Source organism: Phyllostomus hastatus, unplaced genomic scaffold (assembly GCF_019186645.2).
Source record: "Phyllostomus hastatus isolate PE091 unplaced genomic scaffold, TTU_PhHast_1.1 phas_contig_58, whole genome shotgun sequence".
Classification (NCBI taxonomy): domain Eukaryota; kingdom Metazoa; phylum Chordata; class Mammalia; order Chiroptera; family Phyllostomidae; genus Phyllostomus; species Phyllostomus hastatus.
The window spans coordinates 17,545,494-17,563,589 of record NW_025333916.1 but is presented as its reverse complement, the minus strand read 5'-3'; the positions used below and the strand labels follow the sequence as shown (position 1 = coordinate 17,563,589).

The 18,096-nt window shown below is 40.9% G+C and overlaps 2 protein-coding genes across 3 annotated transcripts in view; both read left to right on the top strand.

Moving 5' to 3' along the window:
• The window catches only part of TENT2 (terminal nucleotidyltransferase 2), a 55,277-nt gene extending 53,417 nt beyond the window's left edge, over positions 1 to 1,860 (top strand). For both annotated transcript variants that reach the window (XM_045848093.1, XM_045848092.1), the window contains exon 15: positions 432 to 1,860. In XM_045848093.1, the coding sequence (XP_045704049.1) occupies positions 432 to 506 (75 nt within the window). In that variant the 3' untranslated portion in view covers positions 507 to 1,860. The remainder of the gene's footprint in view (positions 1 to 431) is intronic.
• A 2,539-nt stretch (positions 1,861 to 4,399) lies between these two features.
• The window catches only part of CMYA5 (cardiomyopathy associated 5), a 94,230-nt gene continuing 80,533 nt past the window's right edge, over positions 4,400 to 18,096 (top strand). The window contains exon 1 of the mRNA XM_045847710.1: positions 4,400 to 4,666. Within this exon, the coding sequence (XP_045703666.1) occupies positions 4,521 to 4,666 (146 nt within the window). The 5' untranslated portion in view covers positions 4,400 to 4,520. The remainder of the gene's footprint in view (positions 4,667 to 18,096) is intronic.

Here is an 18,096-nt window from a genome sequence, read left to right as displayed (position 1 = left end):
TACTATAAATACTATTGAAAAAGCTTATTGGTTGCCACATAGTAAGATAATTGAGATAAACTTCCCTTGTTCTCTCAAACCCCAGAGGTTTTGTTTTAATTACCTTGTACCTTGCTGTTTTAGATGAAATTACTTAAATTTGTGAATAAATGTTAATATTGTCAATTGGGTTTTTTTGTACCACCTATACGTCCGTTTCTTTATTAATGAATTGAAGTCATCCGTACAGGTGTAGAATTTTTAAATATTTTCTGATGACAGAAACAATACTCACGTTGTGTTAAAAACGTGGGAGATAAAAACACAAAGAAGAAAAAATCATCCCAAATTTTACAACCTAGAGAGAACTATTAACATTTTAGTAACTTTCCTTTCAGTCTTTGTTCTGCATATATTTTAGGTTTTAAGAATAATTTTCATTTCTCTCACAGTCATGGCACAGATTGAAAAACAAAAAAGATTTGAACAGTATACTACCTTTAAGAGCTGCTGTCCTGAAAAGATGACTGGCCTCTATTTCTTAATAAATTCTTCTGAGAAATGAAGAACAGTAGTAACACCATAAAGCATTTTGTTTACCTCGACCATACTTTCTTTTCATTGGTCTTGTCTTCATGTTTTATTTTTAAGAGGACATACTTATATAAAGACTGCATATTTTATTATGACATTTCCTAATAAGACCCTTCAATTTAAAGATGTATTTTTAAAAATGTTTACATTGATGATTAGTAATATGGCATGGATTTTCAGTCAATCAAATAAAATATTTTTGGGGGAATTATCTGAACAAATAAAAGGTTTTGATATAACTTCAATTCATTGTACTACATGCTAATACTGAAGAGATTTGTGGTATTTGGGGAAGTGTAATCTACAGTAGTTTATTGCCTTTCTGTTCTAGTAAAGTGAAGATTCAAGTCAGTTATTCAGTTACTTGAAGCAAAACGAAATCTTGTATTTCAGTGAAATCACTGCAGAAGCATGAAATACTGGACAATTGCCTTAAGTCTTCACTTGACTCACCAGAATAGAGGTTTTGGGTGTGTCTGTATTAGCATTTCATTAGTACCTCACATGCTTTTGATGTACTTTTGAGATTGCTTTAAATTTTTTGTGATAAAAGTACCTTTTGCACTGTAGTAATATGATTGCTAACTCTGTATTATACAGCAGTTAGTTAATTGTTTTAAAAAATTAGTTCAGTGTAGACATTTTGAAGAGATTAAGTCTCCTGTGCTTTATGGTAGCTTAGTGCAATAAGCGCTTTAGCTTTACTTCCCACTTTTGTGCTTTTATTTTCCCTGTGACATAAGCAACAGAAACTTAAAAGATCAAAGTTGAGATTATATCCTGTTGAGTGTATCAGATTTTTTTCTGTGTACAATTATAGGATTGTAATCTAAACTGGAAATTTTAGACAATAAGCCTCTATAAAATGGTTTAGGGTAAGACATAAAATTATTATAAATAAAAGCTTAATGTTTGTAAAGATATCTTTTTTAGTGTTTCTTTTCCACATGAAGAAGAGTGGTGGCTGCTGAAAAAAGCTACAGTGTTTATTAAGGTTGTTTGTGGGTTATGTAAATATTTGTAAATTGGTCAGGGACTGTACATTTAAATAAGAAAAGTAATCTTGGAAACAGTTTTAACTTTTCAAAAGAACTCTATACAACTTCTTTTAGACCTACTATAGCACAGTTTGTACCTCTAATGTCCTTGAGGGGTTTTTTTGCAGACCAATTCAAATGCTAAGACTTGCTTTTCTTTGACTTGTAAAAGGTGCATATTTTTATTTTCTTCCTTAAGTTTAAAGTTTTGTATTATGTCAAATGGAATAAAGTTTATATATGGAAATTGTTTATGTGGTTTTGTGTGTGTGTGTGTGTGTCAAAGTCTTTTCTTTTGAGGTTATTTTGCTTGATTATTTAGATTATACAAAGGAAGGGTCTTGGAATCAGGTTTGTTCATTGTTAAGCCAGCTAACCACATCAACACCCTATTTCTCTGGCATTATTGGTAATGAAGCATTCTAGATAGCTGAATGTTTTTAGGTTACTGATGGTTAAGACTTTTGAAACAATTAAGCTTTATATATTCCTTTTCTTGGAAATTTTTCTGAAGTGTATTATACACTGTGTCACTTCTTTATCAGAATGTTCTGAGTATAATTAATATACTAGTAATGACTCTGGGTAATCATTAGAAACAATAAACACTAGTCACAGTATTCCATAGTGATTCTGTGAAGCTCTCAGGGACTGGCGAGTATGTAGGGCGCTCCACCTCTACAGTATTACATTTCCAGAGACCCTCCCCCACCTCCACCAAGTTTACCATGGCATGGACTCCTTCACTGCCTCTCTTCTCTCATCTCTCAGAGGACCCGTACTCCCACCCCCACACAGCTCATTTCACTGCTGCTTCTTTTTAACTATTTTGCTGAAAAATAGATCAAAGTTAATAAACTTACACCCAATTCAAAATCAGTAAACTTAAGCCTTAGATTACATGCCTTGTGACAGCCAAATATGTCAAATAAATGGGCTGTTAATATGAGAGTTTTTTAGCCTTTTAAATTATTTTCAGTATGAATTACTTATTCAATCATGTGAATAATACATTTTCTGTTTATATTGATCTGCCCATATTTATATATTTTCATGTTACTCAAGAGTAATATTAGAAAGTTAAAAACATGCAGTCTGTATTGCATTACTAAATTTTGTATTGAACTAGGATCTTTACGAATAAATTTTGGTGACTTTAGTGTTCCCAAGAAATTTTGAGTTAAATGAAAGGAATGTACAATGGATAGCTATAGTTTTGATGAGTGTTTTAACATTCCCTTAGCTGCTATTTAATTCTTTTTTTGTCCTAGGTGAACAGGCATTTGGGATTACTAATGGAAAAGGCTCACTTATGTTAAGAGAATGAAGGTTGCTGCTGTTCAGTGTGGTTTAGTGAACCCAGGGCTCTGTTCTGCTCTCCTCTTCTCATGCACACTAGCTGATGCTTCCGTACTGTGTCTGCACTCTGCAGTTCTTTGCCTACAGGCTTGTTGCATGCATACAAGCCAGTGTAACTGGTGAATACTACCTAGCTTATGTTCATCATGTGTAACAATTCTGTGACTAGAGTTTACTGTAATTAAAAATAAAAGCTGTTCTAGCCACACAATCATCCTCATGAAAAGAAAAATATATGTGTTGTAACGCTATCTCTGCCTGTTACACATACTCAACAGGTTTGGTCCTGTTCTCGTAGTTCACAGAACATTTATTAAGTGCCTACTCCGTGCTATGTACTTTGTTAGCTTCTAGGCTTGTAAGAGATGGGGATGATGGGACAAAAGTAAGTAGCAAATTCACAAAGTCTACTAAGGCAAAAAGAAACAACTTGAACATAGGATTGTAGGAACCCGGAAGACGGGTATTGAACTTAACCTGGGAATTTCAGGGATCTTGAATGATGAGTAACCCTGTAAATAAAGGAGAGAGACACTCAGGAGGAACTGTGTGAGTAAAGGCACAGCAGCCTAATGTGGTAAATGTTGAAACTCATGACTTCTGTAGAAGAGACAAGACAGGTATGGACTGTCTGCAATGTGTATTTTCCTGAGGTTAGGCATTTTAAGCATGAACACGACTTGGTCCCACCAAAGGCCTGGGGATCTTTGTGTTGAGTTTCAGACAAAACAGCCTTTGGCAGATGTGGCAAAATTACTTCTCGGTGTTTGAAACTGGTGGCAATAAAAGTGTCCTGGCTGAACAGTCCAGGGGCCACTGAGGAAGCATATGATACAATTTACTGGTTTGCAAACACAGAGATGGCCAATGCTGCACAACAGTTCAAAGCTGGGCCTTTGAATGGGACAACTTTGCTTTGTTTCCTATTGGGTCACTTTACCAGCCCCCAGACCATGAGCAAGTTAGCTAGCTACCCAAGCTCTTTTGAGCCTCCGTTTTCTCTAGAACACCAGCATTGTAATTATACCTCTGCCACAGCAGAATTGTGAGGGGATTGGGGAAGTGAGACCATAGGTGAGTGCCTGAACTAGTAAGTCCTGTGCTCAGTAAGAGTACCTAGTTGGGATAAAGGGTGCACCAAGCAGCTTGGCTGGAAACAAAGCCTACCAAACCCACTCTAGAAGAAAGAGGTGGGGCCGGGCGCCTATCCTCCCATTTCCTGGCGCTGCGGGCCAGAGCGGGCGCCCCTTGCACGGAGCCGTGGGTGATCTTAAGTTGTCCCAAGGGTCCGCCAGGGATCTGACTGAACTGCGGCCGGGGAGGGCCCCGGGGAAGTTGGCAGACGCGCGGGGGAAGAGGAGAAGCTGAGTCCGGGCCCTAGAAGTTCCCTGGCGAAACTTTTTGACGCCTTCTATTTAAAGTCTCGGGGCTCGCCCGCCCCCGGGCCGGGAACCCGAGCCGCCTCGCGCGCGGGCCAGAGGCGCAGTCAGAGGGAGAACACCAGGCGCGGCGCGGGCGGCTCCGGCTCCGGTCTGGCCCGGGAAAGACGCGATGGCTAGCGACAGCAACCACACCGCCGAGACCTCTCTGGGCTCCGATGGGGACGAGGAGGCGACTCGAGCTCTGGAGACCGAGGAGGAGTCTGAGGGCGAGGAGGACGAGTCGGCTGCGGAGTCGGAGTCGGAGCCTGACGCCAGGTAGCGAGCGCACCTCTCAGGCTCGCAGCCCGGGCGGCCCGGGGACTGGCAGGGCGGCCCTGGCCAGGGCAGGTGCTTTGCGGGGCAACTCCACAGTCTTGGTTTTTCTGTTCTCGAGTTCATCCCCTCTAGCTAAGTTCTTTCTCTCTGGGGGCGCCGTCTTAAGAACTTAAAGGTGAAGGTGCCTGCTGTCAACTGGAGTGACAGGCCCGCCTGCAGCAGCAGCAGCAGAAGCAAAGTTCATCCCTCCCGCCCCCGCTCCTCCTCCATTACCCCCTCCCATCCAGGCCCAGCTCCTTGAGTCTTGCTGCTCTTGTTTGTTTATTCCTGGGAATTTGCGTGGGGTCCTGTTTAACTACAGAATGTGCAGAAACTCTGACTTTTGGCTCAACGTATAGGAACACTGTTGAAAGTCTGAGCTAGAGAGAGGGGGTATGGGTGGGGGGTGAAGGTGGCAGAGGCTGCTCCGGAATCTTCAAATGACTGGAGGTCTCTTGGTTGGCTGATTCTTGGCTAGGTTGCTACAAGGGGACTTTATTTTGGTACAAAGGCCCATAAACTCTTTGGAGAAAAGAACCGTGAGTTTCAGTAACCCTTGTTCTAAAACTCCTGCCTTTTTTTCTCTTTTTTTTTTCATGGTCCCAAATACCAACATTTCAGTGAATGTAAATGCAGTTAGGTAATACTTATAAATTTGGTTTTCCCACTATTTGAATCTTCCTCTTACCTCCTTTCATGGAGACCCTAAAGTGAGAATAGGAGGAATCGTCTCCTCTCTATTTAGATTGGTTTCTACTTTTCCTGTTCTCTTTGGGTATGGGTTTTGTTTTGTTGTTGTTGTTTTTTGAGTATGGGCATTTTTTTTTGTTTTGTCTATGAGTTATGTCCCTTCCCATTTCTAGTAATATCAACAGAAAGGCCTACTTCGTAGGTGACGGATGTGTGTGCAGTATTTCAGAATGCACATCTTACACCAAGTTGAAAGTGCTGCCCAAACAAAGCCAGTAGAGTTGAAGTTCAAATAGTCCTAGAGTGGCATTGATTAGGGTGAACGGTCAGTCAGATAAGTCTGAAAATGGTCACATATTTACCAATCAACTACCAAGTGGGAAGCAGGCACAGTTCCTGTCCTCAAGGACTTTATGGGGGAAGTTTGAGAACAATATGGGGAGCATGATACTTTGTACTAACTGAGAGCGTGGGGGAGCACAGGGGGCCCTGTGGAAGGTCAGAAGAGAGTGTGTGCATCTGTGACTGCCTCGAGAAGGGGGCATGCCCTGGGTGCCTTACAGAATGGGCAGCAGATGCAGAAAGGAAAAGCAGAAGAGAAAGCATCTGTGGGAAATGGAACAAGGAAGAGCGATATTGATTGAGAAGGGGAAATCAGTCAATCCCAGACTTTATAATCTTTTTCTCTTAATGGTGCCTGGGATCCTCCCGTCCTTGCCTAACCTTAATTCACCACCATTCCCTTCTCCCTTCTCTCTTCCACAAGAATCTGAAAACTCTTAACTCTAAAATTTGACCAGCTGACAGTGATTTAAAGCCCCACTTTGGAGTTGCATTGCCCTTCAACTAAGGTCAAAATCTGTAGGTGTGAAAGGTATGATCTATATGCACATAAACAACTTACTCTGACTACAGGTGGTAAGGTGGACACCAGGGCAAGGGCCAGAATGAGTAAAGTGAAGGGAATCATGAGGACATAGGCAGGTGGTAGTGGAGGCCTTGAAAATCATCACATTTTTAAAAAAATTTGGATTCGATGACATTGGTAACAAGAAATCAGTAAACTGAACAGATTTTGAAGATCAGACTGGTGTCGTTTGAAAATGAGACTGAGGGGCGTGTTGGAAAGCTGGGTCTGGGAGGGTTCAGATCAGGGAGTCAGTGGGAGGGAAAGACAGGAGATGTATGGGGACTGAGCTGCCGTGGGGCACGGGGAACGGGTGGGAGCTGTAGCTAGAGGTAGGGAGCGGTCAGTGGGGAGGGACTTCTAGGAGAACCAGGAGACCCCGAATTTCTCCTACCTCAAAGTGTTGTCAGAAATCAAACCTTGTTGTTGTGTGTGAGTTTCACACACACACACACACACACACACACACACACGTTCCTTTTTCTTCTGAGACTAGAGAGGAGAACTTGGTATGTTCTCTCATCTATGGGAGATGAGAATGATGTCCTCTCGGCTGTCCCACCAAAGTTTTACAGAGTTTTACAACGTTTTCCTGAGACTGTGCCAGTCTCAGTGCTGTGCTTACAAATGTTTTCTCATTTTTAACACTTGCAGTACACTGTGAGCTGACTGTCTGGTTACGGACGGGGAAAATGAGGTTTTATGTAACTTTCTGAGGGTATAAGGCAAGTAAATGTAAGAACCAAGGTGTGAGCCTGAGTCTGTTTACTCCAAGCCACTTCGAGACTTTTCACTGCCTCTGTCCTTACTGTAGGGAAACTAGAATGACTCTGGCTGATTTCTACTTTGAAAGATTATTAGAGGAAGATGAAAGACTCTATCTCTTTGAATACTAGTGGGAGTTTTTTCCAGTTTTTTCCCCTTCTTGAAAGGAAAAGCTCTCTGCATTTTCTCAGAGGTCAGAACGATTCTCAGAACTTGAATTACAAATTTATTTTTTTTTAATTGAGAGACTCATAAAATTAAATAAATGAAAATAGCCTACTAAAATCACAGAAGGATTGATTATTGCATCTGTTTAATGTGATATTATTAAGCCACTATTAAAATTCTATTTGTGAAGATTTCCAACAATGTAGAAAATGCATATATTGCATTTGAAAAAAATTATATAAACTAGAATGACCTCACTATAAAATAAATTATGTATTAGAAAAAGGCATTAAAGATTAATAAAGGTTAACATAATAACATAATAAAGGTTATGGTAAACTCTATTAACCTTAAGATTTAAAAGGTTAATAGTGGTTGTCTCTGAGTCATATGATAATAGTTGACTAAAGTTTTTTCTCTATATCTCACTGAATTTTTTAGTTTTTCTATAATGAATAGATAACAGAAGAAACAGAAAAATATGATTATTAACTTTTACAAGATTCGAGGAAGAAAAAGCCTTACAGGAAGCACCTCCGAGTCGGGAGGAAGTGCGGGCCCCGCCCTGCTGGAAGTGCTGGGGAGGCCTCCCTCGGCAGTGGCCTCGGGAGCAGCGTCTTCCCTCGCCATGAACTGCCCAGAGGGCTCACAGTCCTTGGAGATCAGAACACATTTTTGAGTTCTTAAAACTTCATATAAAAGTTGTACATAAAAAGCAGCTCTGTTAAAACTCAGTGATTTTAGAGCAGGGTGAGGCTTTAGAAATATTTTTTCCCAACTAATTCTTTCATAGACTCAGAAACTGAGTGCCAGGGGACATTTGTTCAAAGTCACACAACTAATCAGTGGTAGAATTAGGACCAGATCCAGGTGTCTGGGTTCCAGTCGAATGTGTGTTAGTTTATTCATGCAACAACTCTTCATTGAACTCCTTCTGTGTGCCTGGCACTTTGTAAGCACAAAGGGAACTGCAGTGAACAAAACGAACAAAGTCTCTGCCCTCCTTGGAGTGACTTCCCCGTTTGGGGAGACAGACAAACAAAGATGTAACATGCCAGGTGGCAACTAAGTGCGAGGAGGACAAATACAGGAGGATAAGGGTTGCGCTGTTTCAGATAAGGTGGTGAGGAAAGCCTCCCGGGTGAGGTGACAGTTGAGTAGAGACTGAAGGAATGAATGTTCTAGGCAGAGGAAGAGCTGGGGCAAGGGCCCTGAGGCAGGAATGTACGTGGCTTGTTTGAGGAACACCAGGAAGGCAGGCTGCGGGAGCAGAGTAAACACAGGGGAGAGTCGTGGGAGATGAGTCTGGGAAGTAGCTGGGTTGCAGATCATGTAGGACTTTGTAGGCCTGGTGAGGGCTTCGAAGTTTATTCTGAGTAAAATAGAGCACCGTGTTCTATCGACCACACCACGCAGGGTTTAAAACACGAAACAAAACCCGGTGACTGCAGTATTCCCTCGGATAGTGAGTGCTGTGTAGCCATATATTCAACTAACATTTATTGAATACCTACTGTGTGCCAAACACTGTGCTACATGTTTCAAACTCATGATCTTTACGGAGGGATATGTAAATAGCCAGTCACTTGGGTTTTTGTTTTTGTTTTTTCTGATTGTGGACCAGTAAAACCTGACTCTTTGAGTATTCCCCATAGATCACTTAGAAATTTTTCTGTATTTTTGTTTTGGATCATTTTCTGTTGGTCAATTTTAATTTCTCTATTTAAGCACAGAGGATTTTTGCCATAGCAATATTCAAAACTTAAAAATTACTTTCAATTGCAGCTTTGTCAGTACTTGTAAAAATAAGTCTGTCTAAGCCGATAGAACTAAAATTATTAGGAGCATTTACATTTAACTAATCATTGTAGGAAACCTTTTGGAAGGGGAAGAGAGTTGTAAATGGTTTTCATTATCAGTACAGAGCACTCTGTTTCCATGTATCTATTTATATGTCTCCCCAGCTGTGCTTACCTAGGTGTTTTGACAAGTGTGTTATTTGAGCCAGCCTTCTTTTAAGGTCAGTAGAGAGAGCTGAGATGGGAGGGGCAACTGTTCAGGATGCCAGAGACTGAGGGAGGAGAGGATAGAGCAGAGGCACTTGTAGCCAGAAATTGAAGAGCTATTTAAGTGTTGGCTGCATGGGTATTACATGCCCTTGGTAAGACATTGACTCAAGATAGGGGAATACAGTAAGAGTTGGAATTATTTTTTTCTTTAAAACAGCAGACCTGCTAAAGTGTAGAAGATATTGACTGATAACATTTTGCCAAAAAAAAAAGTGCCTTATATTCCTTGGATATTCTGAATGTAAGCTTAATGAATGCCTTGACTCAATTCAGACAAGATAACCAAATTCCTCTTTCTTCCAAAACTTAGAGAATCAGGTACAAGAGACTGGATGTGGGTTGTACCTGATATAGTAAATCTTTGGTTTAGTCCAGCATTATTTAATAGAAATAGGATGTCACCACATAAAAAAATGAAAGATAAGAACCACATTTTCATATCAATAGATGCAGAAAAAACATTTGATGAAATCTAGCACCCATTTATTTAAAAAACATAGCAAAGTGGAAATAGAAGAAACTTACCTAAATATAATAAAGGCCATATATGACAAATCCATTGCTGGCATCATACTCAATGAGCAAAAGATACAAGACCACTTAAGATAGGGAACAAGACCTCTCTTACTCAACATAGTACTGGAAGACCTAGCCATAGCAATCAGACAAGAAGAAGTAGAAGCATCCAAATTGGAAAGGAAAAGGTAAAACTGTCATTATTTACAGTGTTATGTTTAATACTGTAGATAGAGAACCCTAAAGATTCCACCAAAAAACTACTAGAACTGATAAATGAATTCAGTAAAGTAGTAGGATACAAAATTAATATCCAAAAATCAGTTGCATTTTTATATTCCAATTATGAGCTATCTGAAAGAGAAAACTAAGAAAGTAATCCCATGTATAATTGCTTCAAAAGGAATAAAATACCTAGGAATAAATTTAACTAAGAATGTACTCAGAAAATTATGTGACAAAAAATTAAAGAAGATACAAGTAAGTGGAATCATATACTGTGTTCATGGACAGGAAGAATTAACATCGGTAAAATGTCCACACTACCCAAAGCAACCTAGAGATTCAATGCAATTCCTATCAAGAAGATACCAATGACATTTCACAGAACTGGAACAAATTATTCCAAAAATGTATATGGAACTACAAAAGACTGAATAGCAACAGCGATCTTGAGAAAGAAGAACAAAGTTGGAGGAATAATGCTACCTAATATCAAACTACATCAAACTATAAGGCCGTCGTAATCCAAACAGCATAGTACTGACATCAAAACAGACACATAGATCAATGGGACCAAACAGAGACCCCACAAGTAAACCCATGCCTGTATAGTCAACTTCATATTTGACAGAGGAGGAAAGCACATACAGGAAAGGGCTAAAGATAGTTTATTCAATAAATGGTGTTGGGAAAATTAGACAGATGCATGCGGAAAAATGGCACTAGACTACCTTCTCATTCCACACACAAGAATAAGTTCAAATTGGATTAATGACTTAAATGTTAGACTTGAAACCATAAAAATCCTAAAAGAAAACATAGGCAGTAAAATCTCAGACATTACTCATAGCAGTATTTTTTCTGATGCATCTCTTCACAAAAGGAAACAAAAGAAAAAATAAATAACTGGGACTATATCAAACGAAAAACTTTTTGCACAGCAAAGGAAACCATCAACAAACTAAAAAGAGAACCCGCAGAATGGGAGAATATATTCGCTAATACATCTAATAAGGGGCTTATTTCCAAAATTTATAAAGAACTTTAAAAACTCATCATCAAAAATATTCAATTAAAAAATGGGCAAAGGACCTGAATAGACACTTCTCCAAAGAGGACATACAGATGGCCAAATAGACATATGAAAAGATGCTCAATGTCACCAATCATCAGAGAAAGGCAAATTAAAACCACAATGAGATATCACTTCACACCTGTCAGAAGGGCTATCATCAAATCAACAAATAACAAGTGCTGGCGAGGATGTAGAGAATGGGGAATGCTTTCCCCATTCATTTGCACTGTTGGTGGGAATGCAGACTGGTGCAGCCACTGTGGAAAGCAGTGGATAGCTACTTCAAAAAAGTAAAATGCAACTGCCTTATAACCCAGTGATTCCACTTCTGGGAATTTATCTGAAGAAACCAAAAACACTAATTTGAAAGAATTATATGCACTTCTATGTTTATTGCAGCATTATTTACAATAGCCAAGATTTGGAAGTAGCCCAAGTGTCCATAGGTAGAGGAGTGTATAAAACAACTATGGTACATTTACCCAGTGGACTACTACTCAGCCGCTAAAAAAAAAGAAAATTTTACTGTTTGCGACAGCATGGATGAACATGGAGAACATTACAATGCTAAGTGAAATAAGGCAGTCAGAGAAAGACAAATGCCGTATGATGTCACTCATATGTGAAATGTACTAATGAACTAAATACACAAAATTAACTAATAAGCAAAATAGGGACAGACTGATAGATAAAGAGCAGGCTGAAAGCTCTAGGGTGAGGGTTTGAGGGATGGAGGGATTGGGCAAAAAAGGGAAAGAACTCATGGACATGGACATCAGTGTGGTGACTGCGGGAGGAGAGCTGTGGGTGGAGGCGGAAGAGGGTATGAGAGGGGTAAATCATCATAGAAAAATACAATTAAAAAGTATTAAAAAATAATATGTGAACCATATTTGTAATGTTAGGTTTTTTAATAGCCACAAAAAAAAAAAGTAAAAGAAGAGGTAAAGTTGATCTTAGTATTTTGTTTAACCCAATATCCAAAGTATTATCATTTCAACATGTAATCAATATAAAAACTATTCATGGGTTATTTTATATTTTTTGTGCTAAGTCTTTGAAGTTAGATGTGTGTTTTACATTTATAGCATATCTCAATTTCCCCCATCTAGCTACATTTCAAGTACTCAGTAGCCACATGTGGCTAGTGGCTACTGTATTGGACAATGCAGTCCTGATAATTACTAGAAATTCATTAGCTTCATGAGAACCCAAGGAACCACTCCATTGATGATGAGTTCTATGTGCTAGGTCTGGTGCTGGGCACCAGGGACATAAAGGTGATTGGATGACACAATTGCTTCTCTCAATGAGGGCACAGTCAGGAGAGGAGAAGCAGTTAACTCCTAACATAATGTCCTAAGCACTATGCTAATGATATTAACAAAAGAATAAGGAAAGGACATGTATTTTTAAAATTGGGTTTTGTAGAGGTGGTACTATAACTGGGCACAGTATACGCTTAAATTCTTTAATTACTGGTTCCAGCTCTTGTGCTATTTATTGTTGCACTAAAATTTCTTTCTTTTTAAAAAGTTTTATGTATTTATTTTTAGACAGAGGGGAAGGGTGGAAGAAAGAGCGGGAGAGAAACATCAATGCATGGTTGCCTCTTACACACACGCTACTGGGGACCCAGCCCGCAACTCAGGCATGTGTCCTGACTGGGAATCAAAACAGTGACTCTTTGGTTCATAGGCAAGCACTCAGTCCACTGAGCCACACCAGCCAGGGCCTGCACTAAGCTTTCTTTTTCTCATCCGGAATTATTTAGTATTTCCCGGACTGAGAGTATTTGTAGGATGAATTAATGAATGGATAAATAAGTGAGCAAGTAGATGTTAAGTCATCTCTAGTCTTGCAAGAAGCAAATTTAGTTGGGATGGTGAACCTCTCAGATTAGGTAGAATTTTGTTGTTTGTTGACCACTTGTTTACCAGAGATTGACAATGTCTCAGGGACTCTGGAAACTCAGTAGTTTGGAGGGGACAGTGATAAGAACTGAGGGATTGTTCAATTAGGGTGTCTGCAGTCATCACTCCCGCCTTCTGTGAGTTGTCAGAAAGGCTCCCCTGGACCGTTGCTTGAGCCAGATCACAGATAGGAGGATAAGGACAGGCTTTGCTTTTTGCCCAGAGAAAAGTCCTCTGTTAGGCAGCTGGGGTGTATTTAGCTCCAAAATTTCACATCCTGATCTGATAAAGTCCAAGATATGTGGGAAGATTAGCGGATGCTGCTGTTCAGTCTAACAAACTCTGAATGCTCAAAGCCTTCTCTTAGAGCCACTATGTCTTCTTAGTTTGGGTATCTCTTTAAACAAACATTTACATGCTAACCAGGAATCTACATTCACTACAAATTTCCTTTTAAGGGCCGATTTCACCAGGGCACTTGAAATTGTTGATTTGTAAATACAATTAATTTTCTCCTGTTATGACTTTGTTAAATTAACATTTGTTAAATGGAGCGTACGGTACCTGATAGTGACCCTCTGTTTGACAAGAGACCACAAGAGAAATCCAAATAGAGCAGTTTATCACCCAAAAGTCGCAGAGTGAGTATAGAGCATAGTGTGGGGAGGCGCACCGGGAGGCCAAGCAGAGTGCGGGCAGACAGACTGACAGGACCTGGGACACGTGCCTTTATTAGGGTTCATGCGTGGAATGCTTTGGGGTTTCTAGACTAAGTCTGGGTAGGTCAGTCCAACCAAAATGAGCAGGGTTTCAGTAAGCTTCACAGGGGTTGTGTACCTGAGGGACGCACAAGTGGAAGGAACTGAAAGGTGGTGTGGGGCGACTGTTGATCGCAGGGGCTGTGAGAGAAGTCACATCGGGAACTTACATTCGCCCAGTTTATTTACATGTACTGTGGCTCTGCCCGTTATCTCGGGCATGCACTTGCATGAGGGGTCTAGTGTCAGCTCAGGACCCCTGCAGGCCACTTGGCCAAACAAAATGGAGGCCGAGCCAGCTTAGGTCAGCTCGTGACACCTCCAATTTCAAAAACAAAGCCACAGTAAGAAAAGACATTCATTTGTTCAACAGATATTTATCGAGGGTTTACTGTGTGTGATGCAATGTAAATGGGGAGTGAGTAAACAGAACAGAATTTCTAATCTTTACAGAGTTTGGCATGACATTAAATAAATATCACAGTAATTAGTAGGTTAAACAAATGCACTGGTGAAATAATTGGGCCTGGGAAGCTGAGGTAGGGGTCTATGAGACCCTGGCTTTTCACGCCCCAGTCCCTGAAGTCTCCTTGTTCACCCCCTGGGAGTTTCCTGTCGGTCTCCAGGTCTGCCCTGTTAGCACTTCTCTGTTTGCCTACAGCCAAAGGTTGCACTGTCCTGTGACCCAGGTCTGGCAGGAAAGCCTGGGTGCTGATGACACGTATCCTAGAAGGAATGTTAGCATCCTATCCCTGACCCGCTTGTGTTTCTGAGGGGCAAACAGAGACACAGAGAAGGGAAGAGAAACAGACACTTAATTCAAGGAATAGAGCTACTTTCTTCCTAGCACTTCACTTGTTATTTTGAGTAATTTTCACAATGGCTCTACGTTATAGGCATGGTTTTCATCTTCGTTTTTTGGGAGACAAAACGGGGGCTTAGCAAGGCTGAGTGCATTCCCTAACGTGAGACAGCCAGCGAGGACGCTGGGCTAACGGCAGGTGTGCGCACGTGCTGTGTGCACACATGTCTGGTCTTCATTAGCCAGTTTCTTTGTTTTTTATTTCAGTATAAATTTACTTTAAAAAGTAACTTCTATTCTAATTTTAAAAGCAAAGCGTAGAAGACCCAGAAAATCTGCGTAGCAGCTAATCCTAACCAGCACTTAGCTGTATTAAGTTTCTGAACGTGTAGTAGGGAGAGCAGACCTTATATTTAAAAATAGGTATTAGGCAATCCAGTGTGATTAATTTTCATAAGATCAAACATAGCAACACCAAAATAACTCCTCTAAATGCTCTTTGGGATGATATGATAACTTCAATAGGTATTTACCATGATATTTTAAAAATTCAGATTCTGTGTTTAATAGACACAGATTGTATTGAATTAAGCATGGTGCACTTTGAAATTTTCCTATCTAGTTTTTTTTTTTTTTCCCAAGAGAGAATGAAGAACAGAGAGTGAGACAATGAATGGCCTTTGTCTCTTCTTAAGAGTTTTGGGATCACCAAGAAGGGCTTCAGTCAGTCACCTCTTCATCAAGCACCATGTTGGGCATAAACTAGGCTCCAGTGCAAAACACCTGATAAGACTGAAAAGACCTAGATTACATTCTGGCTCCACCACTTACTGACTGTGTATCTCAGGGCAAAATACTTGACCTCTGCGTCTCTCCCATAGTTTTGAAGGCTCTACCTGACCTACTTATCTCTCAGCTCGGCTCAGACCATTTTGCTGTGTTCATTACATTCCAGCCATTCTTGGTTCTTTCTGAGTCTCCTACACGCTAAGCCCATTCCTGTATTCAGGTTTTTGCATTTATTGTTTTCTCTCCCTGAAGCTCTTCTTTCCCAAATCCCCTCTTCCGGTTTCAGAGTAAAAGTTGTGGCAAATCCAAAGTCTGGGAACCCAACACTTCGAAAGGCCAAAACTCAAAACGGTCAGTGTTTGGAGTAAGGAAAGGTTTATGGATTGGAAAGGTGCCAAAGATGAGAGGCCTAGTAGTTCCTCAAATCTGTCTTAAGGAAGTACAGAGTTCAGGCTTCTTCTTAGTCAAAGGAAAGGAAAATGGGAGGGATTGTTTTTGTAAAGCCTCAAGCCCCAGGCAGAATTCCTCTGGTGAGGAACAAGTCTAAAGGAGCTTTCAGCCTGAAGGCCTTGGGGGGGAGGTGGGCTTGAACAGGGTGGAGTCAGAGATGCTGAGCATTTCATTCTGTGGCAAGTCACTTTCTTAAAGCAGCTTTCCTCAGCCACCCTGCCTAAAGGGCTCTCTGCACAGCTATCACTATCATTTTATTTCCTATTTCACATTGCTCATCAAAGTACCTATCACTCTCTGAAATAGTATCTTCTTAAAATTTATTCTTGTCACCGCTAGAGAGGAAGCTCCATAAGAGCAGGGGCCTTGCTTCTCTTCTCTGCTGCCTATCCAGCAGCTAGAGCACAGTGTCTGGCACACAGTAGGTGCTTAAGAAATGGTTGTTGGATGAATTAGTGGGTCTTAGGAGTGGTCGCAGGGGAGGACTGAATAGAATATTAATCAGCTTTTCAGGTGTGTCCTTTTGAGGTTGGGGTCTCTACTGTTTGGTCGGCACCAGGCAGGAGGTCATGAGTCATCACAGCTGGTCCTGATGTCAGCCATGGCATGGACCCACCTGGATTTGATGCTTTTCTGGGCCTGGAGCTGAAACACAGTTGAGGTATCGATGTTATCTCTAGTTTGACCAAAACTCCGTCTCTGTGGCCAACAGATCCGAGGCTATGTCCCTCAGATTATTTGATGCAGGTTAGAACCTACTATGGGAGTCATATAAAGCTATTCTTTGGCCTTCTTATTCCTCGTGTAAGGGGAACTAGCAACATGCCAGGGGAGGAAAGGTCGGGGCAGAGTCCCAACTGCAGGACTAGTGGTGTGCGAGGAGGAGGAGAGGAAAGGTCACTGGGGGGCGAGGTCCCACCTTACAATTCTTTGTTCCCGGGCCCCTGGGGCTTTCAGCCCTGGAGACATTCCAGTCCTGACCTATTGTTTTTATTCTGCTCCTGCCTGTCTGACTACTACAGTTTAAACTTACCAGCACCTGTTTTAGATTGGATTCCCTTTCAAACAAATCTCTTTAAGTACATGATCTAAAATACTCTCGTGGAAGAAGAGGGTAACAGAAAGGGGAAAGTAGGAGCTTAGAAGAGGAGGGAGGGGAAACCAGAGGCAGACAGTCAAACTTTGTGCTCAGTCTGTGCTCAGAGGGGTAAGCCAAGGGTGTTACCCCAGAAGCTGCAGAAAACTGTGTTCTCCATACCTTTGGCCTCAGATCACTAATAACTCTGGGAGGGAGTGATAGTCTTATTTTCCTGTCTCAAAGTTAGCACTGTTGATATATGAACTAAACTTGCATGATAATCAAATGTGTAGTTAAATCAGCTGACAGAATTAGGGTTCCTAATTCATTTACATGCTTGACCCTTTGGAAGGAAACCCTAGTGGAGGCCCTGGATACCAACCTCGGCTGACATGGAGATGCAGAGTTATGCAACCTCTGTGGCTACAGGACTGAGGCAGAGAGAGGGCTGCCGGCATCAGAGACTCAGGGCCTTATCATCTGAATGACTTAAAGGAATCAGTGGCCTACTTTATCTTAAAGGAAAATAACAAGAAATGGCAACCATTTACCAGTTTTCTTTCTGTTTCTCTCTGCTCCGGTTCCTACCTGCTGAAGTTTCTACTTGTGAATCCCATAAGTTCTCTGGGATTGAATTTGCATGGTTTAAGAGTTTGGAATCATGAATTCAGAAACGCAGCACTGCCGCTGAACAGGTTTCTGTTTGCCAGGAAAGCCTCCTGTGAGCGGTTTTCTCTAGGTGAGGGGTGCTGCCTCGCATTCCAGACTCCGGGTCACTCAGGGTTTGGAGTTGCAATAGAAGCTAACAGTGACTGATTTAACCAGAGAACGACTTTATTCAAAGGGTATTGGTAGCTCACAAAATCATGCAAAGTGTGAAAAAGTAAGCTTTTGTAGCCAGGAAAAACCCTTAAAACCATGCCTCAAAAGTGGTCTAGTGAACTATGCAACTCAATTATAAAAAGGCAAATAACCCAATTTACAAATGGGCAAATAGTCTGAATAGATCTCCAAAGAAGATATACAAATGTCCATTGAGCACAGGAAAAGATACTCAACATCATTAACCATCAGGAAAACGTAAATCAAAACCACAACAAGCTACCACTTCACACCTAGTAGGGTGACTAAAGTCAAAAAGGCAGTTATTATGTGCTGGTCAGGATGTAGAAAACTCAGAATACACTGC